Consider the following 22,734-nt stretch of genomic DNA (forward strand, 5'->3'; position numbering starts at 1 on the left):
GCCTCGGCGGGATTTGTGGGCCGTCCCGCGGTGGTAGGGATGACAGACTGGGTCATGAGCAGCTGGAGGAAGGTGCTCGGTGTCAGTTGGAGAGCGGGCCTGAGAGCAGCTGCAGCGGGGAAAGTGCCTGGTAACCAGGGTCACTGTAAACGTGAGGGTGGGGAATACACGGCCAGGGGCGTAATAATTGTGTCTTGTCAAATTAGGCACCCTCAGAATCTGCTGCGGGAGTGAACAAAATATTTAGGATTAAAACAAACAGTTGCAAATTAGATTAGATTACTTACAGTGTGGAAACAGGCCCTTCGGCCCAACAAGTCCACACCGACCCGCCGAAGCGAAACCCACCCATACCCCTACCTTACCCCTTACCTAACACTACGGGCAATTTAGCATGGCCAATTCACCTGACCTGCACATCTTTGTGACTGTGGGAGGAAACCGGAGCACCCGGAGGAAACCCACGCAGACATGGGGAGAACGTGCAAACTCCACACAGTCAGTCGCCTGAGTCGGGAATTGAACCCGGGTCTCAGGCGCTGTGAGGCAGCAGTGCTAACCACTGTGCCACCGTGCCGCCCACTAAATGTTGAATATTTGCAGATACAGCATCGTTTCAGAGAGAAAAGATTATTGAACTTTTCACTTTTGATCACTCTACAGAATTAACGGACAAATGTCTCCAGACCTTTTTTTTAAACTCCCACCTTTTTACCAAGCAGTTTTTGCCTTCCATTGTCAACCTAATGTACAGTTCCTGTATTGGATATTGGATGCCCATTAGTTGACAAAGTTGTAATCAGTTATCCCCCAACTTAGAAATATGGAGGCCATTTAGCATTCCCAATACTGACTTGACCGAAAAAGTAAATATTAGATTAGATTAAAGTGTGGAAACAGGCCCTTCGGTCCAACAAGTCCACACCGACCCGCTGAAGCGCAACCCACCCAGACCCATTCCCCTACGTTTACCTCATCACCTAACACTACTGGCAATTAAGCATGGCCAGTTCACCTAACCTGCACATTTTTGGACTGTGAGAGGAAACCGGAGCGAATGAGTATGGATTAGGGATTTACCTCCCTCAACTCTGTTCTAGCTACTGGATTCCTTTATACAGTAATCATTAGGAAGAGCAGATTCTCTTTAGTATGCAAGATGTATATTCATTTAGAAGAGATTGCATTTAAGTTCACTTCATTTACTCCTGTTTTGAAAGGTCCATTATTAATGAGGTTTTTGGGATTGACCATTCATGAAAAACCTCTGTGCTAGTTCCATCAATTTATTTTTCCTTTACTTGCTCCAGTTACAATTTAAACATAAACTGAATAACTCATAACTTCTATAGAGTAATAAATGCACTAAACTCAAAATCGTATTTTTGAAGTGAATGTTGATTCCCAAACTGGTTTGAAATTCTATTATGCCTCTTCTCATTTATAGTGGGAAATATTCCATATGAAGCTACAGAAGAACAATTGAAGGATATTTTCTCTGAAGTTGGTCCAGTGTTGAGTTTCAGGTATTTTGTGTGTGACAATGAATAGTCAGCTCCAGTTGCATTTTGGACAATAAAAAACTGCAGTACTTTGGAAGGTTAGCTGGCATGACTCATGCCGTTCAAGGTTTTACCTTTTGAGGCTTTTTAACCTCTTCCCTTCCCCAAGTCAGAACAAGTCTCCTTTTACTGTTAAGAAAAGGGACAATAATTGAATTTATATATTACTTCTCGCAACCACCAGACATTGAAGTTCTTTCCAGCCAATGAAGTTACAAAACTCACAAAGTTAAAGCTCAATTTGTACTTACACAGAGGATTCCCAGATCTCTTCTGTTGTTTCAAAAATCAGTGAGCGCAAACTGGAGTAGCACAAATTTTGTATCTGGAAATATTTGGATTTTTTTTCCCTCACTGTTCACTTGCAACAAATTGCAGAGGTCTGACCACTTGTTTCAGGGATTGTTGGTGCACATATGTTGGACCACAGACTATTTATGTCATAGAATGGTTTGGTATCTCCGACAGTATTCTGTGAACTAAAAATCTTGTCAATCTGTTATGTTGACAATAGTATATGAAAGAACTTTAACTCATTTAGTGTCACATCGTTAAAATGTCACACCTAATTATTTGCCCCTTCAAATGCATTCACATATTCCATAGACCAATGCCATGCTGGTTCAAATAATGAATCAGGAAAATGGAACATTATGATATTATAATGGTTCAGAGTACAACATTGGATAACTGAGTCTTTCTAATTTTTTTTGGGGGGGGGGGTTGGATTTGTTCAGATATTTATTTTGCCTGGCACTGTCCCTCTTACTGGACACTTGTTGAAACCCGATTCCTGCAATTCTGAACAATATTAAAATTTCTAGCTTCTCGTTATACCTTTTACCTAAAGATACAGAAAAATCTAGTATCATCAAAATAATGATTGTTATTTATATTTACAGTATATTTAAATCTGATTTAAAATAAAAATCCTTGCAGGCTGACCTGAATAGAATGACTTAACAGGAATTTTTTCAGTCAGACAGTGCAGCTGAAGTAAACTTGGCTGCATTAAACATTTAATTGTTGTGGTTCTGTTCACCGAGCTGGGAGTTTTTCTTGCAAACGTTTCGTCCCCTTTCTAGGTGACATCTTCAGTGCTTGGGAGCCTCCTGTGAAGCGCTTCTGTGCTGATTCCTCCGGCATTTATACTGGTTTGAATCTGCCGCTTCCAGTTGTCAGTAGCTGTCCGCTGCCGTGGCCGGTATATAGGGTCTAGGTCGATGTGTCTGTTGATCGAATTCGTAGATGAGTGCCATGCTTCTAGGAATTCCCTGGCTGTTCTCTGTTTGGCCTGTCCTATAATGGTGGTGTTGTCCCAATTGAATTCATGTTGTCTGTCATCTGAGTGTATGGCTACTAGGGATAGCTTGTCGTGTCGTTTCGTGGCTAGTTGGTGTTCATGGATGCGGGTTGTTAGCTGTCTTCCTGTTTGCCCTATGTAGTGTTTTGTGCAGTCCTTGCATGGGATTTTGTACACTACGTTGGTTTTGCTCCTGCTGAGTATCGGGTCCTTTGTCCTGGTGAATGTTGTCTGAGAGTGGCTGTTGGTTTGTGTGCTGTTATGAGTCCTAGCGGTCGCAGCAGTCTGGCTGTCAGTTCAGAAATGCTCCTGATGTATGGGAGTGTGGCCAGTCCTTTGGGTTGTGGCATGTCCTCATTTCGTTGTCTTTCCCTGAGGCATCTGTTAATGAAATTGCGTGGGTATCCGTTTTTGTTGAATACCTTGTATAGGTGGTCTTCCTCTTTTCGTAGTTCAGGTGTGCTGCAGTGTGTTGTGTCCCTTTTGAGTAATGTCCTGATGAAAGGGGACGAAACGATTACAAGAAAAACTCCCAGCTCGGCGAACAGAACCGCAACAATGAGCACCCGAGCTACAAATCTTCTTACAAACTTTAAACATTTAATTGCAAGTTATGAGATAAGTATGCTTTCATTAAAATACCCCTCAAACTGTTAAATATTATGACACATCAAGATGTACGACAACAAAATTAATGTAAAGTTTCTTATTAGAGGGTTACTAATTAAAGACACAACAAACATACACTGGTGTGCAAGAGATATTTTGAAGGTTTCCAGAAAATAATTGACTATGTAATAAGTTTAACCTGGTTAGGAAATATGAAAAGCACGAAATTGGAAATACCTGTAATGAAGGTTTGTAATCGCCAGCTTGGTTTGGTTATTGCACTTTCACATATGAAAAAATTTTGATCCTTGGCTCAATGCCAAATAGAACACAAAACCAAGGTTGATTGTTTTGAGGAATACTGGGTGTTTACATCAATTTTCAGGTGAGACTTAATGAAAAACATCACACACATGCTTTGATGAATAACATGGATTTCTTGGAAAGCAGCAGTTGTCTTTTCTTGCTGTCTGATCAGCATTTGTTTCTCAGTGACCATTGTCTAAAACAGACAGATCATTCATCTCATTTAATGTTTGCAGGACTTTGGTCTCTGCAAATTGTTTACCATATTTACCGATATTGGTGATTTTTTTCTCACTTGTGGGGCTTGGGCATCGCTGACTGGTCAGCATTTACTGCTTGTCCCTAGTTGACCTTGACAAGGTGGTAATGAGCTGCCTTCTTGAACCACTGCAGCCCATGTGCTGAAAGGATGACCACAATGCCCTTAAAGAGAGAAATCCAAGGTTTTGAATCAGTAGCAGTAAAGGAATGGAGGTATATTTCCAAATCAGAATGAGTTTTTTTCCAAAACACTCACCATAGGTGGAGGTGTTCCCATGTATCATCTGTCCTTGCTGTTCTGGATGGAAGTGGATGTGGGTTTGAAAGGATCTTTGATGAATTTCTGCAGTGCATCCTGAAAATAGTGAAAAGTGCTGCTACTGAGTGTCAGTGGAGAAAGTTGATGCTTGTCAATGTGGTCATAATCAAATGGGCTTCTTTCCTTGATGGTGTTGCATTGCATCCATCCAAGTAAGTTGGGAGTATTCTATCACACTCCTGACTTGAGCCTTGTGGATGATGGATGACTATGTTGAGTCAGAATGTGAGTTACTTACCACCCTGTTCCTAGTGTCTGATCTGTTCTTGCAGCCACTCTGCTCATGTGGCGAGTCAAGTTGAGTTTCTGGTCAATGGTAACCCTCAGAATGTTGATAGTGAGGAATTCAGTAATGGTAACATCATTGAGTGTCAAGGGATAGTCATTAGATTGTCTGGAGATGGTCATTATCTGCCATTTGTGTGGCACAGATATTACTTGCCACTTGTCCAGGTTTGGATATTGTCCAGATCTTCTTGTATTTCGACATGGTCTGTTTCAGTATCTGACAAGTTGTGAACGATGCTGATCATTGTGCAGTCATTGGTGAGCATCCCCATTTCTGATCTTTTGATGAAAGGAAGGTCATTGATGAAGCAGCTGAAGATGGTTAGGCCTAGGGCACTACCCTGAGTAACTCTTGCAGGGATGTTCTGGAGCTATGATGACTGATTCCAACGAACTCCGCTATCTTTCTGTATGCCAGGTATGACTCCCAGCAACTGGAGAGTTTTGCACCTTGATTCTGTTTGATTCCAGTTTTATGAGTGCTCCATGAAGCGTTACTTGGTCGAAATGAAGTCTTGACTTCAAGGGCTGTCACTCTCCCCTTACCTCTGGAATTTGGTGCTTTTGTTCAGATTTGAACCATGATTATAACAAGGCCAAGAGCTGAGTGTGTATATGGAATCCAACTTGAGTGTCACTGAGCAGGTTATTGCTGAACAGATGCTTCATGACAGCACTGTTGATGGCATCTTCCATCATTTTACTGATGGGGTGGTAATTGGCCGGGTTAGATTTCTCCTGCTTTTTGTGTACAGGACATACCTGGGCAAATTTCCTCATTGTCAGGTAAATGCCAGTGTTGTAACTGTACCGGAAGAACTTGGCTAGGGCAGCGGCAAAGTCTGGAGCACACATCTTCAGTACGATTGTCAGAATGTTGTCAGGGCCCATAGTCATTGCAGTGTCCACACCTCCAACTGTTTCTTGGTATCATTTGGAATGAATCAAATTGGCTGAAAACTGACATCTGCGATGTTGGGGCCCACTTGAGGAGGCTGAGATGGATCATCCATTTGTCACTGCCTGAAGATTGCTGTGAATGCGTTAGCCTTAACTTAGGCACTGTTGTGTTGGGCTCTTCCACTGTCCAATGTGGGGATATTTGTGAACCTGCCGCCTCCAGCAATTTCTTTAATTGTTCACTATTCACAATTGGCTGTGGCATGTAGATCTGACCCATTGGTTGTGGGATCATTTAGCTCTGTCTGTCACTTGCTGCTAATACTGCATGGTATTAATGTCTCATTTTTAGATATGCCTAGTGCTGCTCCTGTCTGCCCTCCTGCACACATTATTGAACCAAGGTTGATCCCCTGGCTTGATAGTAATGATTTAATGGGGGATATGCTGGACCGTAAGGTTATAGATTGTGCTGGAGTACAATTCTGCTGCTGTTGATGGCCTGCAGCACCTCATCATAGAATTGTAGAATCCCTACAGTGTGGGAAGAGGTTATTTGGCCCATTGAGTCTGCACCATCTGAAGAGCATTCCACACCGATCCAGCCCCCTACCCTATTCCCATAACCCCACATTTACCATGGCTAATCCACCTAACCTGCACATCCCAGGACTCTATGGACAATTTAGCATGGTCAATCCACCTAACCTGTACACCTTTGGACTGTGGGATGAAACTGGAGTATCTGGCAGAAACTTCATGCAGTCACCCAAGGCTGGAATTGAACCAGGTTACCTAGTGCTATGAAGCAACAGTGCTAACCACTGAGCCACTGTGCTGTCATGGATGGCCAGTCTTCAGTTACTAGATCTGCTCAAAGTCTGTCCCATTTAGCACGGTGATAGGACCACACAACATGTTGGATGGGAATTGTCAATGTGAAGGTGGGACTTCGTCTCCACAAGGCTGTGCAGTGGTACCTTTACTGATACTCTCATGGACAGATTGGAAAGGATGAGGACAACTATGTTTTCTGTCTTGTTGGTTCCCTCACCAGCTACTGCTGAGCCAGTCCTAGTGGTGGACATTGAAATCCCCCATCCAGATACATTTTGTGCTCTTGCCACCCTTTAATGCTTCCTCAATGTTCAACATGGAAGAGTATCGAAGAGTAGGATGGTATATGGTTTAAAAAAAGTTTCCTTGCCCATGTTTAACCTGAAGCCATGAGTTTCATGGTTTCCTTAGTCATGTTGAGGACTCCTTGGGCCACTCCCTCCCGACTGTATGCTACTATGCCGGCACCTCTGGCAGTTTGTCCTGCCGGTGAGACAAGACATATCAGGGATGGTGATGGTAGTGTCTGAGACATTGTCTGTCCACCATGCTTCCCTGAATATGACTTTGTCAGGCTGTTGCTTGACCAGCCTGAGTCAACAATCCCAGTTTGGCACTTGTCCCCAGATGTTAGTAAGGAGGACTTTGCAGGTTGACATGCTGCCATTGTCTTTCTGATGCCTAGGTTGTTGCTGGGTGGTTCATTACTTTAACTTCTTGAACGTCATGGCGATTAACACAACTGCGTGGCTTTTTTGGTCATTTCAAAGGGCAGTTGAAAGTCATCAATGTTGCTGTGGGTCTGGAACTGGATGTCGGCCAGACCAGGTGAGGATGGCAGATTTGCATTCCTGAAGGACATGAGTGAGCCAGATGGGATTTTCTGACAAAAGTTAGTCGTTTCATGATCGTTAGTGGATTCTTAATTCCGGATATTTTTGTTGAATTCAAATTCCACCATCTGCCATGGCAGGATTCAAACCTGGGTCCCCAGAACATTAGCTAAATTTTTAGGTTGATAGTCTAGCGATAATACCACTCGGCCCATCACCTCCCTGACTTTCCCTCACTTCACCTCCCTTGAAAAGGACTTTTCTTTCCCCTTGCTGAAGGGCATTACTGAAGCAGCCAAGATTTCACATTAGTTGGAGATTTTTGTGATAATTTTCATCAGAGACAATGCACAAATGATCAAATCCATTGAATTGAGGTACATAAATTGACACACTGGGATTTGGACTCATTAATTCTGCAGTGTTAGTCAAGTTCCACTTACTCTACACTTCTGTTATCATTATATGTTTACAGTTCTGAGGAGAGAAATATTCATAGGGCAAGTCACATTCCTTTATGTTTGGGCAAGTTGACTTTTAGAACAAGTGACCAAGCAATTCTACATGCCTTTGTAACTTTGTCAGTGTATTTAACAATTTGAAACAAACTTTTCAAATCTTTGGTTAACATAATTAAAGGTAGTTTACACTTCAAAGTACAATAAAGTAATGCGTGTATCACATTTACATTACAATATAAAGGATAGTGGGTTACATTTCAAATATAATATTTTGAACTTGTGCCATACCAATAAGAGACACTCAGTGATCTTCAAAACCCCCGTGTTAGGTTCACCTTCCTTTGTTCCTCATTTTAGTTGTTAAACCTTGGTGTAAAACTGCCTGCTAATTTTGTTAACTCTCGTTGTAGACTTGTGTATGACAGAGAAACTGGGAAACCCAAAGGTTATGGCTTCTGCGAGTACCAGGATCAGGAAACTGCACTCAGTGCCATGCGCAATCTCAATGGGAGGGAATTTAATGGAAGAGCATTGCGTGTGGACAATGCTGCTAGTGAAAAGAATAAGGAAGAGCTCAAGAGTAAGTATAAATCTCTGACACATCAGTTTATTGCAAAATTAAACCTATCGATGGTATACTTTTGGATTTTGCAACTTTATGGAAGGCACATTGTGCTTTCCATCATACTCTCCCTCATACTTGGTTTTGAAAGTGACATGAGAATTTTGTGTTGTAAATTAAGTGGCAATTTGTAATGTGAATGTTATACATGGGTGATATGTTATAATACTTCGAAATCAGTTCAATTATGTTTGTGAAGATTTGTGTGTACAATTCACTTCTTGCTGCCATTTTCAGGCTTGATTAAGTGTTTGCATCGTTTGTCCAAATGCAGTGATTTAATAATTAGCTACAAATGATTCAGAGAAAATTTAAAAGTTTGGCTTGGAAAAGTTTTGTAAATCGAGCAATCTTATTTATTGAGGTTTGTTACTGATTATCAGCAAAGTGGGGATATTAAAGCAATATATTTTTGAGCTGTATTGTATTGCTGACTTTGTGAAGTCAGGAGAAAACAACTAGTGTCTTTATCAATTGTACTGTTTTACTAATTTGCATAATAAGATATCTTAAACTCCCATGACTTCACAGATTTCACCTAAGCGGGGGAACTAACTGATTTATTTCTGGTTATCGAGCACTATGAAGTATAAGCAGTTTGGGTAGCCGCCACCATTATTTACGGCTATAGTTTTAGGGTGAAATGTGCTTTTAAATATATTTTCCCAAAACAATTAATCAACCTATTTACAACATATGGCACTGGGATGCTTGTGGCTGCTATAGGTTTCCAATGTTTAATTTTGGCTGACTGTCATACTAAAAATAAAACTGAGGTGTTAGATACGTAGTCTACAAATAAGGTATAGAATAGCTATTTGGAAGAATAGAATTATTACCTAACAATATTTGCAGCCAGCAAAAATGGTAACTAAAATGTACTCTGGAAATATACATTTTTTTTGTGTGTGGTGGTGGTGGTTTAAAACAACCATTTTGCATCTTAAATATGTATTACAGACTTTATTCAAGCCTATATTGGAGATTACTTGATAAAATGTCCTCCACGATCTATTACCTGAAACGCATTCAGTATGATAATTTATAGTCTGGATTCTCATAGTTCATTACAATGTTTTTAATGGTTCACTTGTCATTGACTGTATTAGAATTCTATCGGCGATCTTAATTAACAATTAAAGCAATACCAGTCTTTCAGAAGTGCCTTTCATGTTCTTTTTGTGAAGCAGTGTTATTACTGTGTACCATTACATCCATCCTCTCTGCTGCCTTATCACCTTAAAGATGTTATTCATCCTAATAAAGTCTTTCAGTTTTGAATCTGTGTTCTTTGCCAGGCTCCCACAAAATTAGTTCCATGTACCATTGTAGCTAGAATATTGGCTATATTTCCCTTCATGATTTGAGAAAATGATCATGTGCTACGTTTGTATATTCTTGTATATAATTAGTATAAATATTTAAATATTAACTGTAATCAATGCTTCACTTAATTGTACAATTATTAGTTTAAATGTATCAGGAGGGATTTGCAGTTCTGACTTTCTTCCAGGAGGTGTACCTTTTTGTTCACAATAAAACAGTTTCCATGATCAAACCTAGCCTGCCATGAACCAAACCTTGTGTCCTGTTATGTTTTTTGACAGGGTAATTTATGCCAGCTTTAACAAATGAACTTCTCATGTCGGAAATCATATCAAATTCTTTCCATGTGTTCCCGTCTGGTTTGTATGGCAGACAGTGCATACCAGTGTATACAGGTTAAAAATGCTGGGTGGCTGTACAGGACATTGGTGAGGCACTTTTAGAATACCGCATACAATTCTGATCACTTTTTTTAAATGGGAAGGATGCAGTTAAACTTGAGAGGGTACATAACAGAGATGCAAGGATGTTGCTGGGACTGGAGAATTTGAGTTATAAGGAGAAGCTGTATAGGTTGTGGCTTTTTTCTCCTGGTGTGCTGAAGGGTGACCTTATAGATGGTTATGAAATCATGAGAGGCATGGATAGAGTGAATAGCCAAGGTTTTTTCTCCTAGGGTGGGGAGTCCAAACTTGAGGGCACAGCATTCAGATGAAGAGAGGAAAGATTTTAAAAAGGACCTGAGGGGTAGCTTATTTGCACAGAGGGTAGTGTGTGTAGGACGAACTGCCAGAGGAAGTGGTGTAGGCGCGTACAACATCAGCATTTAAAAAACATCCAGAAGGGTTAGAGAGATATGAGCTAAGTGCTAACAAATGTCAGATTGGGATGTCTGATCATTGTGAATGAGCTGGACTGAAAGACCTGTTTCCGTGTTGTATGACTGTATGGCTAGCTATTGAGAAATAGTTTTGTGCTGCAGAAATATTCGGCTTAACAGTTATGTTCAGTTCTTGGTATATTTTCAAAATAAGATATTGTATGTAGTTTGACATAGTGTCTGACATCGGAAATCTTCCAAACCAGTAGGTGTGTATAAGGGAAGTTTGGGTATTTCTTTCCCACTATTTCCAACCGCTGATGTTGGCAACATGGACTTGTAGAATTGTTATATATGAATGGTACTTGTTCAGTGTCTGATCTTCTGTCATCATTGAACAGTACAAATGGATGCCACAGTTTGACATACCTTTTTGAAAAGTGTTGCCTATCAACCGTGACCAAAGATCAGTAAATGGAAATAATGCTAATGAACAAGTTATCCCACTTTGTCCCAATCTTAAATGTTCCCAAAATAATGTGTAGTTCAATTTTGAGCAAAAGCCAAGTTTTTGTATCCTGAATTTTAGACCATTTTTCTTTCTCCAGTTTGTTGTGTGTGAGTGGCCAGCTTCCATTTTTACATGAGTTATTTCAGACTAAAAACATATGTTCCTACAGTATCAGATTATGGGATTAGAAACATTGCAATGTTGACTAGTAATTTTAAGTATGTTGTACACCGGATCAGTAAATATTGTACTGTCAAACTATCGGAGGCAATGCAGCAGCATTATAATCTTTTGATAATGTAACGTAACATTATTTCTAATCCTTTTGCAGATCTTGGTACAGCAGGCCCTGTCATGGAGTCTCCTTATGGTGATCCAGTCTCTCCAGAAGATGCTCCAGAGTCCATCAGTCGTGCTGTAGCCAGCCTTCCACCTGAGCAAATGTTCGAACTCATGAAGCAAATGAAGGTTTCCTTTCCTTCCTCTCTCGCTGTCTTTAACTATGAAGTGGATAGTTAGTATTCAAGAAGAAAACAACAGTTTTCTTTTGGATCGAACAAAATTTAAAAGTAGAGCTCATTTGCTGGGATGGATTCAACTGCATTTATCTTTCCATAACTGCAGTCAATTGGAAGTGAATAGCAGGGAGATGTTGAAGTGGTTTCTGCTGTGCCTTTTGCAAAGGTGCTGGAAAATTTCCTCTTGGTCACAAACTCAACAATGCTCATCTCTGCCACCATGGACATATAAGTTTTAAAGACTTAAAATGACTTAGTTTAACACAGACAATCTGAAGGATTATTATACTATGTGCACATAAGGATAAATGAGGTCAGATGTCCAAAATCTTTGTTAGGGAAGTAGGTTTTAAGAAATGTTGATAAGACGATGCTGAAGTGAAAGGGGGAAGAATGAGTGCTTGAGTTTGTGTAGAAGTAGGAATTCAGTGCATGGGGGAGGGAGAAGAGGTCCTGTAAATAAAATTTAATTCAAAAAATTTAATTTGCTGAATGAGGATTTCAGTGAAGTGTGGGCAGAGGAGGTGTTCCTTTGTGAACAATTGTTACTAGGAACTGTTTCAAAGTTGGGAAATTTTGGCAAAAATACATTTTTGAAGAGAGCTGGCAGAAGAAAAATAAATTTAAAATAAATAGTAGGAAAGTAAGATTAATGTATGGCAGAGCGTTTTTCGAAATTGAAAATCTATCTTGTGGCATGTGGGGTGTTCATTTCTCGTGACTTCAACAGGCACATGTAGGAATATTATCATTTGCGCAAGATTCAAGTTTTGTAACTTGATCAATGTCAGGCAAAGAACTACATGGATCACGCATTTATGGAAGTGCTCACACTGCAGGGTAGGGGCATGTAGGCAGATAGGGAATGGGTGACTGCTTATGTGGTCATATATATATATACACACACACACAAAACATAGAACATTACAGCGCAGTACAGGCCCTTCAGCCCTCGATGTTGCGCTGACCTGTCATACCAATCTGAAGCCCATCTAACCTACACTATTCCCTGTATGTCCATATATGATTCCAGGCTGGAATGTTGCCGCCCTAGTGCAAGGGTCACATCACATAGTGGGTGCAGGACATTCTCTGGGAGAGGGTGGGTGGTCAATTAGAAGTTTCAGGTGATGTTGGTGCCAGTGATTCAAGTAGGACGTGGTCCTGCAGTCAGGCTTTAGGGAGCTAGGTAGAGAACTGGCAAAAAAAAACCTTAAATATAGTAAACTCCAGTGCCACAAGTAGGTGTGTACAGAAGTAGAAGACAACAGATGAGTAGCTGGAAAGATGGTGAAGGATTCAAGTCTTTACGTTCCTGGGTCATTAGGGCAATCTATGGGGAAGGTGGCACCTGCACAAATTGGACTGGTCACAACTGAACAGAGCACAGCAGGTTAGGCAGCATCCAAGGAATAGGAAATTCGACGTTTCGGGCATAAGCCCTTCATCAGGAATGAGGAGAGTGTGCACACTCTCCTCATTCCTGATGAAGGGCTTATGCCCGAAACGTCGAATTTCCTATTCCTTGGATGCTGCCTAACCTGCTGTGCTTTAACCAGCAACACATTTTCAACTGTGATCTCCAGCATCTACAGACCTCATTTTTTACACAACTGAACAGAGTCAGGGCTAGTTTCCTTGCAGGGTCTTTTGCTCATGCTGTTTTGTGCGGTGGCTCTAAGAGAGGTGTGGGAGCCATGGAGTATTTTAGCTTTATTTATTTGCAGCATGTGGCTGTCACTAGCCAGGCCAGCATTTATGACCCAGATGGCAGTTACATGTCAACCACATTGGCTGTGTGTGTTGAGTCATGTATAGGCCAGATCAAGTAAGGATGGCAGATTCCTTCCCTAAAGGACCAGCTCGGTTTTTCTGACAATCGACAATGGATTCATAGTCGTCATTAGATTATTAATTCAGATATTTATTGAATTTATTTGAGAATGAGAGGATAAGATACAAGGTGATTTGCAAAAGAAGCAAATGTGGTGAGAAAAACATGTTTTCACATGGCCAATAGGTAGAGTTTGGAACATACTGCCTGGAAGTTTAGTGAGAGCAGATGCATAAGGGAATGATTGTTTAAATACAAATTATATTGAAGTCTTCAGAACACAGGAGAGCCCATGCAGATGTGATTGGCCAAATGGCCTCCTTAAAAGAAGAATACGAGGTAGAGAGATATAGGGAGGGTAGCCAGAGCTTGGGACTGACACAACTGAAAGCACGACATCATAAGCACTCGTGATTAGATATATAGTAGAGGTCGGAATTAAAGCTGCTCGTATCTTGCATTTTGTGGTTGGAGGAATAACCACAAAGAGGGAGGGGTGAGACTGTGAAGTATTTGGAAATAAGAGTGAGAATTTTAAAATCAAACCAATGCTTCCAGCAAGCAATGTAAGCTAATAACCACCGGAGTGATTGGTGAATGTGTCTTCTATAAAGTAAAATTTGTGAATTAGTTGGCTTTTGCAGCAATTGATAATACCGTTCAATTCCAATGTTAATGGAATTTAAAATCCTCAAGCTTCCATAGTAGGACTTCAAAATGTAAAATGCTTACAGTGCGAAAGAGGCTGTTTGGCCCAATGAGTCTGCATCAACCTTTCTAAGAGCATCCCACCCTACCCTATCCTCATAACCTCACGTTTGTACTTGTATCCATCTTCACATGAGCCTCCAGCTAACTGGTATGGGAACATTACTATGCCCCTGCCTTGCTGAAGTGGAGGTGACTTATGTGCTGTTGTTTTCTGGTGTTGTGGATTGATATTTTGCAACATATAGCCTCATACTATTGAAGTAATTTACTAATTTGACTAAGATGCTACTTGTGCAGAGTCTGAACAAAGTGATGTCTTTTTCAGCTGTGTATTCAGAACAGTCCTCAGGAAGCTCGTAACATGCTTCTTCAGAATCCTCAGTTAGCATATGCGCTTTTGCAGGCACAGGTAGTCATGAGAATTGTCGATCCTGAAATTGCCATGGTGAGTATGTGTTTTTTTGCAAACTACCCGTCCACCACAATATACATTTGAAATTGTATTTCAATCGCAATACGTGTATAAATCCAATTAAAACCTTGTGTGGAATAATTAACATCAAGACGTTATAGTGGCCTGGAACAGTATTTTAAATGGAGGACTTTTTCAAATTGACAAAAGTGTTTGTGATTATCAGTATTTGACTGTGTTGGGAAACCTTTGCAGTACAATAAAGGTACTACTGAACACGCTCTGTTCTTTTAGAAAATGTTACATCGACCAGCTAATGTGACGCCACTGATTTCATCTGGCCAACCTACAGCAGGACCAAATGCAGCCTCGGTTCAAGCTGCTCCTCCAGTCTCCCAGCCACAGCCAATGGTAGGTTCCATTGTTTTGGACACCCAAACAATTACATTTCAGACATTTTAATAGATTTTAATAATATGATGTATGTAATATTTGAGCTTTATTGTCTCCAAATTCCTCCCTTCATCTACAGGCCATTCAGCCCAACAAAATCATCCCACCCAGACTCCCTTCCCTACCCTATTTCTATAACTCTGCATTTCCCATGGCCAATCCACCTAGCCTGCATATTTTTGGACTGTGGGAGGAAAGCTGAGCACCTGGAGGAAACTCACGCAGACATGGGGAGAATGTGCAAACCCCACACAGGCAATTGCCCGAAGCTGGAATTGAACATGGTCCCTAGCAGTGCTAGCCACCATGCCACCCCTAAAATTAAGTTCAATATTTTGTCATCTGCCATGTTGTGATTCGAACCCATAACCCAAGAACATCAGAACACGGTTCTGGATTACTAATCCAGAGACAGTACCACGATGCCACTGCTTCTTCTTTGGCCATTCTTTATTTGTGGTTAGCTGTGGTGATCATCCTATTCAAACCTGTTCCCTCATCTAGTTTTCAACAGGATTTTTAGCTCAGGAATTAAGAGCTAGAACCTTGTGGATATTTGTTTTTCAGATTTTCCCCTCTCACCAAATGGGGTTAAAACTAATGAGCATACTGCTTGTGCTAACTCAGCACAGACCAGGAGTAGATTCAGGGACTTGCTTGTATTCAGCACATTTTGAATCATTGATGCTATTACACACAAAGCCACTAGGACGGGGTGGAAATCTAGATGCATAGATTAATATTCTGTACATGAATTCAAATCTCAACATAGCATAGAAGGAAATCTGCCATTCATACCTGGTCTGGCCTACATAGTGACTCTAGACTTGCAACAATGTGGTCGAGTCTTAATACTCTCTGAAGTGGCTAATAAGCAACTCGGTTGTCACATCATACAGAAACTATATAAGGAGTGAATCCATATGGGCCATTTGGCATTGACATAGATGCCCGAAACCATAACATCAAAACCACCCCCTGTTGGCTATATAACATCCTCCTTATTGACAAACTGTGTCTCACATACACATGGAATCGTACCCTATAGGTAATGTCCCTGGTTGCACCATCCCTGGATATGACCTTTCCCACTGCAGAACAGACCCAACCAAAGTGGGAGAGCATTGCTACAGACTAGGGAGAAGTTACCTTGTGAGTCCTCAACATTGACTCCAGACCACATGAAGCCTCAAGGCATATGTCAAATGTGGGTGTGGGAACTTTGTGCTGATTACCACCTACTGTCCTCCACTCTGAGTCCACTTGTTGAATCCATGCTCCTCCATGTTGAACAACAAATGTAAGAAGCACTGAGGGTGGCAAAGAACAGTGAAAACCTCCACATCCCTCACCATTGTTGACTGAGCTGGCCAAGTCCTGAAAGACATAGCTGTTAGACTGGGTCAGGAAAATGGTGAGCAAGCAATCTATTTGACATTTTCCTCACTAATCTGTCACAGTACTGGTATGAGTAACCACTGCACTGTCCTTATTAAGATGAAGATCTACCCTTTCATTGAAAATACACTGTATTGTCTTATGTGGAGCCATCACCATATTGAATGGAATAAATTTTGAATCTTAAAAAAAAAAGGGACTGAAATCTGGGAATTCACATTGTATACTCTCAACAGCAACCGAATTGTACTCAACCACGAAAACAGAAAATGTTGGAGAAACTAGAGTTCTGAATAAGAGTCAGAAGGGATTTGAAGCATAACTCATGCTCTCCCTTTGCTGTTGCTGCCAGATCAACTGAAGTTCTCCAGTACTTTATTTTGTTTTAGATACCCATCAAGTCTGGAATTTTGCTTTTGTGTTCACTCAGTCTCTGGCCTAATAACCCCATTCAAATGTTGCTATCAAGCCAGGGAATAAATCCTGGTTCAATGTAAAGTGCAAGTGGTCTTTCCAGGATTCTTGATGAAGGGCTTATGCCAGAAACATCGATTCTCCTGCTCCTCGAATGCTGCCTGACCTGCTGTGCTTTTCCAGCACCACACTCTTGACTCTGATCTTCATCATCTGCAGTCCTCACTTTCTCCTATATCTCAAAATATGGTGTCAGCTTCATAAAGCTACAAAACAGGATTACTCATGTGCAAAACAGTGGAAGCAGGAATAGATGGACCAATTGATCAGGTCCAAGCTCTGTAGGCTTGCCACATCCAGTTGTGAATAGTGATGGGCAATTAAATGATTAATTGGAAGAGGAGACTCCACAAAAATTACCATCCTTGGCACACTAGTGCAAAAGGTTTGGCTGAAACATTTGTATCTATCTTCAACCAGACTGTCAATTGGATGATACATCTTGGACTCCGCCTGATGTCCCCAGCATCATATGTCGGTCTTTAGCCAATTTGATTCATTCCATGTGACATCAAGAAACAACTGAAGGCACTGTATGCTCCAATAGTTGTGGTTCTGATAAGTTTCCAGCTGAGTTACTGGAGACTAGTATCCAGAACTAACCATACCCTTAGCCAATATTTTATCGTTCAGCCACAGCATTGTCATCTACCAGCAAAATATGGAAAATTGTGCAGGTGGTCCAGTCCATAGAAAGATAAATTCATCCTGACCAATTACTGCTTGAGCAGTCCTGGATGGTCTCATCAATAGTGATGTGAACTGGTCCTTACTCAGCAGGAGCCTGCTCACTGATGCATAATTTGGGTTCCTTCAGTTCCTGACCTCATAAGTCTTGCGCCAAACATGGACAAAAACCTGAATTCAGGAGTGAAGTGAGAGTGAGTGCACTTGACAGCAGGGCACCATTTGACCAGTTATGACATCAAAATGCCCTAGAAAAGCTGGAGTCAATGCCAAATGGGGGTGGGTGGGGTGCTTTTCACTGGTTGAAGTCAGATCTAACACTAAGGAATTTGGCGGTGATGTTGCAGACCATTGTCTTTAATCTTGGGAGGGCACTGTAGGAGTTCAGAGTACTGCCCCAGGCCAAAGCCGCCACCAGCTATTTTATCAATGACCTTCCCTGTGCAAGGTCTGAATGGGAATGTTTGCTGCTGACTACACAATGTTCAGTGCCATTTGTGCCTCCTTAGGTATTTGGGTGATTTGTGCGTATATGCAGTACGACCTGAACAATATTCAGGCATTGGCTGATAAGTAAGATGTAACGTTCGCACTTACACAAGTGCCAGAAAATGACCATCTCGAAGAAGCTAGCATCTAGCCATCTACCTTTTAAGGATCAATGGCTTTCTCATTGCTGAATTCCCCACAATCAACACCCTGTGAGTTAACATTGACCAGAAACTGAACCATCCGTATAAGTAATGTGACCCATAAGAGCAGGTCAGTAGCTAGGAATTCTACAATGGACTTGCAGTGAATTCCTGACTTTCTAAAGCCTGTCACCATCTTCAAGGCAGAAGGCACAAGTGCCCCGGCACAGGACGAAGCAGCCACTCAATTGGCACTCCAGCCACCGCTGATGAACAGTGACAGGAATCAGCAATCATCTACAAATTGCAATGCAATAACTAGCCTTGGTTCCTTCAACAGCACCTTCCAATCCACACTGATAGTGATGCTCCTATGCATCTGCTATCTGTATGTTCCCTGCCAAGCCTCACGTTATCCTGACTTGGAAATAATTTGCTGTGATTTCCTAGCTGCTGGGTCAAAATCCTGGAATTCTCTTCCTAACAGGATTGTTGGTGCTCTTACATCACATGGCCCACCATGGTTCAACAAGGTGGTTCGTCACCATCTTCTCGAGAGCAATTGGGGTGGGCAGTAAATACTTGCCAAGTCAGTGACGTCCATTTCCTGTGAAAGAGTTTTTTTTAAAAATTGAGAAGCTTTACAAAGAAAAGCATTCAGCCCTTTCTAGAAATGCTTGGTCTGGACATTCTAATTTTAAATATTTTCTCATCTGAATTTCCAGTGTAGCTCCATTAAGATTATGCCACTATATTGAAAGGTGTGCTTCATAATCAATGGTCATTATAACGATACCGAGGAAGTATTTCCAGCAAACTACTTATAAACCGGCACCCATGGGATCAGGAGTACACCAGCTGACCAAATATTCCAGTTGTTCAAGAGGTCCACCAGATCAACGTAAAAACACATGCTAAGTGGTAGAAACATAATAAAGATGGTATGCACATCACTTTTATTTACAGCATAGATCACTTAATTAGTAATGGAACTTTGATTTAAATAAAACTTAGCTGCAGAGAGCCTACTCTCGCACAGCCGTATTTGACAACTTGGTCGTAGCAGAGATCATAATAATCCAGTAAATTTCTCAATATTTGAGATATATTGTTTTTGCTGGTTTATTGAGAGTACCGGTTCATAACATGCTGGTTAAAACAAAGTTTGCTGTGTTAAGTGGATTTCAATGCGGCTATGATTAAGATACCAAACCATTTTTTTAGCGGTAGAGTAATGTTTGGCACTTGCAGAGCAAATGGGAACAGATTTATCGCAACACAACAATTTCCTTATCTCTCAAATTAACTGTTTTAACAGTGTCTTTGAGGATGCATTTTTAAAATAGAGCTAGCCCACTTCCCAAGTAGAGAGGCATAAAGAATCAGAAAAATTATCTAGAGATTGCAAAATATGTTTTTAATGTTTCAATATTTTTGTGCTTAGTATTTAATTTCTTAAGTTATGTCTTTGTTTATGCATTTTCCTTAAAAATGCAGAAGCAAGGATAAATGATGACTTCCAGCTTTGTTGAACTCCATTGGGAAGCTGCAGATTACAGTACAATTAAGAGCAGAAATAAATATCTGTTTTGTAAGTTATGTAATGATATGCAACTTTTTTTAAGCTGCAAGTCGTTATTTCTGTAAGTGTATTGAAGTACTTATATAAAAAATGTGTAAGAATTGTTTAATTTTGCTCTTAATTAGAGTGGGATGCATGTGAATGGGGCTCCTTCCATGATGCAGCAACCTATGCAGCCTGCAGCATCTGTTCCTGGGCCAGGACCAGTACAGGGTCCAGGGGGGCCATTACCTGGGCCTGGACCTGGACCTGGACCTGGACCTGGACCGGGACCAGTTGGGCCTGGAGGTATGTGAAATTTTAAAATATACTTTCTGGAATAATCCTGAGATGTTTTAAATTTTGGCTTAATTAATTTCCATTTCCTCCTTTTTAGTTTTCTTTACTTTTTATTTACATTTCCAGTGATAACAAAAATGTGAAATATATTTTCAAAATGTTTAAATTGTCCAGAACTTACCAGTATCTTGGATTGTCAATCCTTATTATAAACAGAACATTTTATTTAAGCCCATTGAACCACTGCCGCAATGTTAGTATTTATGGTAAGATTGTATCTGAATTTGCCTGGGTCTGACGGGCAGCAAATAAATCGAGGGGACATACTGATCTATTGTGTAGGTGTGGAAGTTACCTAGAGCAGGAGTTCAATATAATTTTTTTCAATTTGCTCCTATTAAATGAAAAACTTAATGACCTTGAACACCACCTCTCAATAAGCCGATTTCTAAAACCTGCTAACATTTTGACAAACGTGCATGGCTTTTGGAATCTAGATTCACTCTTTGGCTACGCCTTTAGCCATTTCCCCAATTCCTGGCTAAATTTATATTGTTGCAACTCACATCTTGGTGAGTATACCCAACTTAAGACAAAGGCTGCACCGCTTAAGAGGAATCCCCAGTGTAAATACACTTCACACTCAAATGCTGTTATGTAAATTATAAGATAGGAGTAGGACATTCAGTCCTGCAAGCCTACCCCACCATTCAGTTAGATGATTGCAGATCTTTAACTCAGATCTATTTGCCCTCTTTTGCTCCGTCATCTCCTGACACAGTAACATATGCTAGAATCTGATACTTGTACTTTTTGGAGATTTCCTATTTAATCTATTTGTGGATAAACACCAATATAGATTCACTGCTTTTGATGAAAAATTCAATCTCCGCCTCCTCATACAGTTGTAGTTCTATGTGAATGCCACTAGATGGTAACCAAACAATGTACAACTTACATGCTATCAGTAACCAAACAATTTACAATATACAATTTGCTTACTATCAGTAACTATAAGCAGAAACCTTAGAAATCCAACATTATATCAGTTTTATGTATTACATTATTTAATAAAATATTAATTTAATTAATAAATATGAATACTCTAATAAATTTTAAGCATTACCATTGTCTCTTATGAACTACCTCTTAGTTGAAATCCTACTCCTGGGCTTGAAAATAAAAACCAAACCTGACATCGTCAGAGGTGCCATCTTTAATATGTTAAAATTGAGGCCCTATCTGCCTGTTTCAGTGGATGCTAAAGATGCTCAGTCTCCCCATGATTTTGAAGAAGAATAGAGGAATTATCCCTGGTGTTCTGGCCAATATTTAACTCCCAGGGCACATCACAACGGTGACTATTCTTTGAAAGATATTGCATTGGCTTTAAAGCACCTTGAGATGTCTGTTGGTTGGGAAAAGTGCTCCATTTCTTTTAACAAAGCAGTAAAATAGAATACCTCCAACTGGTTTAGTCACCTTTATGGCAAGAACCTTGAATAACAAGAGATATTGTGAGCTTAGTTAGAAAGAAAAAGGAAACACGTAAGGTTTGGAAGACTGATGACCGAGCCCACGAGGAATATAAAGAAAACAGGAAATGACTTAAACAAGGAATTAGGAGGCTAAAAGTGGCCATGTAATGACGTTGGCAAACAGGATTAAGGAAAAGATCAATAGATTCCCTCATGGGTAAAGGAGGAAATTTATGCATGGAGCCAGAGGATGTGGATGCGGACCTTAAAAAATACTTTGCATCGGTTCAAAAAGTAGAGGGACATGGTGGATGGTGAATCTAGAGAGGGGCGTGTCAGCATAAAGAAGGAAGTATTGGGTGTTTTGCACAGCATTACACTAGACAAGTCCTCAGGGCCTAATGGGGTCTGCTCCAGTGACAAGCAGCATTGCTTTGTATGGGGGAGATTGTGTCTCTCAAACTTGATTGAGTTTTTTTGAGGAAGTGACAAAGATAATTCAGGACAGAATGGTGGATGTTGTCCACATGAACTTTAGCAAGACCTTTGACAAGGCCCGTAAAGGTGGCAGGCTGAATCAGAAGGTGATGTCACATGGGATCTGCAGTGAGCTGAGAAGATGGATACACAGCTGGCTTGGTTATAGCAGGCAGAGTAGTGTTGAAAGGGTATTTTTCTGACTGGAGATTTGGTGTACCTCAGGGATCTATGCTGGCACCTCTGTTTGTAATATATAAAAATAAATTATTTGGAAGAGAATGTAGGTAACTTGAATTGTAAGTTTGCAGATGACAAAGATTGGGGGAGCTACAGATGGTGAGGAAACTTGCCAAATGATACAACAGAACATAGGCTGGAGACTTGGGTAGAGAATTGGCATAGAATTTAATCCAGACAAATGCAAGGTGATGCATTTGGAAAGTCTGATGCAGGAGGGAGGTATAGAGTTTACATGTATTTGGAAAGGCAAGGACTGATTCGGGATAGTCAACATGGCTTTGTGCATGGGAAATCATGTATCACTAACTAGAGTGGCAAAGAGGATTGATTAGGGCAAAGCAGTGGATGTGATCCATATGGATTTCAGTAAGGCGTTCAACAAGGTTCCTTGTGGTAGACTGTTTAACAAGATTAGCTTACGTCGAGGGAGAACTAGGTATTTGGATGCAGAACTGGCTCAGAAGTGGTAGACAGGGTGGTGGTGGAGGGTTATTTTTCAGACTGGAGGCCTGTGAACCAGTAGGGTGCCACAAGGATTGGTGCTGGATCCATTGCTTTTCATTTATTTAAATGATTTGGATGTGAACATAGGAGGTAT

At 40.7% G+C, this 22,734-nt stretch overlaps 1 protein-coding gene across 4 annotated transcripts in view; it reads left to right on the forward strand.

The window, feature by feature from the left end:
* The window catches only part of cstf2 (cleavage stimulation factor, 3' pre-RNA, subunit 2), a 68,845-nt gene that overhangs the window by 470 nt on the left and 45,641 nt on the right, over positions 1–22,734 (forward strand). For 2 of the 4 annotated variants that reach the window (XM_060832671.1, XM_060832674.1), the window contains exons 1-7: positions 1–130; positions 1,448–1,526; positions 8,090–8,259; positions 11,290–11,426; positions 14,347–14,466; positions 14,728–14,844; positions 19,785–19,947. In XM_060832671.1, coding sequence (XP_060688654.1) covers positions 40–130; positions 1,448–1,526; positions 8,090–8,259; positions 11,290–11,426; positions 14,347–14,466; positions 14,728–14,844; positions 19,785–19,947 — 877 coding nt within the window. In that variant the 5' untranslated portion in view covers positions 1–39. The remainder of the gene's footprint in view (positions 131–1,447; positions 1,527–8,089; positions 8,260–11,289; positions 11,427–14,346; positions 14,467–14,727; positions 14,845–19,784; positions 19,948–22,734) is intronic. The other 2 variants (XM_060832672.1, XM_060832675.1) reach the window with 1 other exon arrangement.

The sequence above is a fragment of the Hemiscyllium ocellatum genome, chromosome 11 (assembly GCF_020745735.1).
Source record: "Hemiscyllium ocellatum isolate sHemOce1 chromosome 11, sHemOce1.pat.X.cur, whole genome shotgun sequence".
Classification (NCBI taxonomy): domain Eukaryota; kingdom Metazoa; phylum Chordata; class Chondrichthyes; order Orectolobiformes; family Hemiscylliidae; genus Hemiscyllium; species Hemiscyllium ocellatum.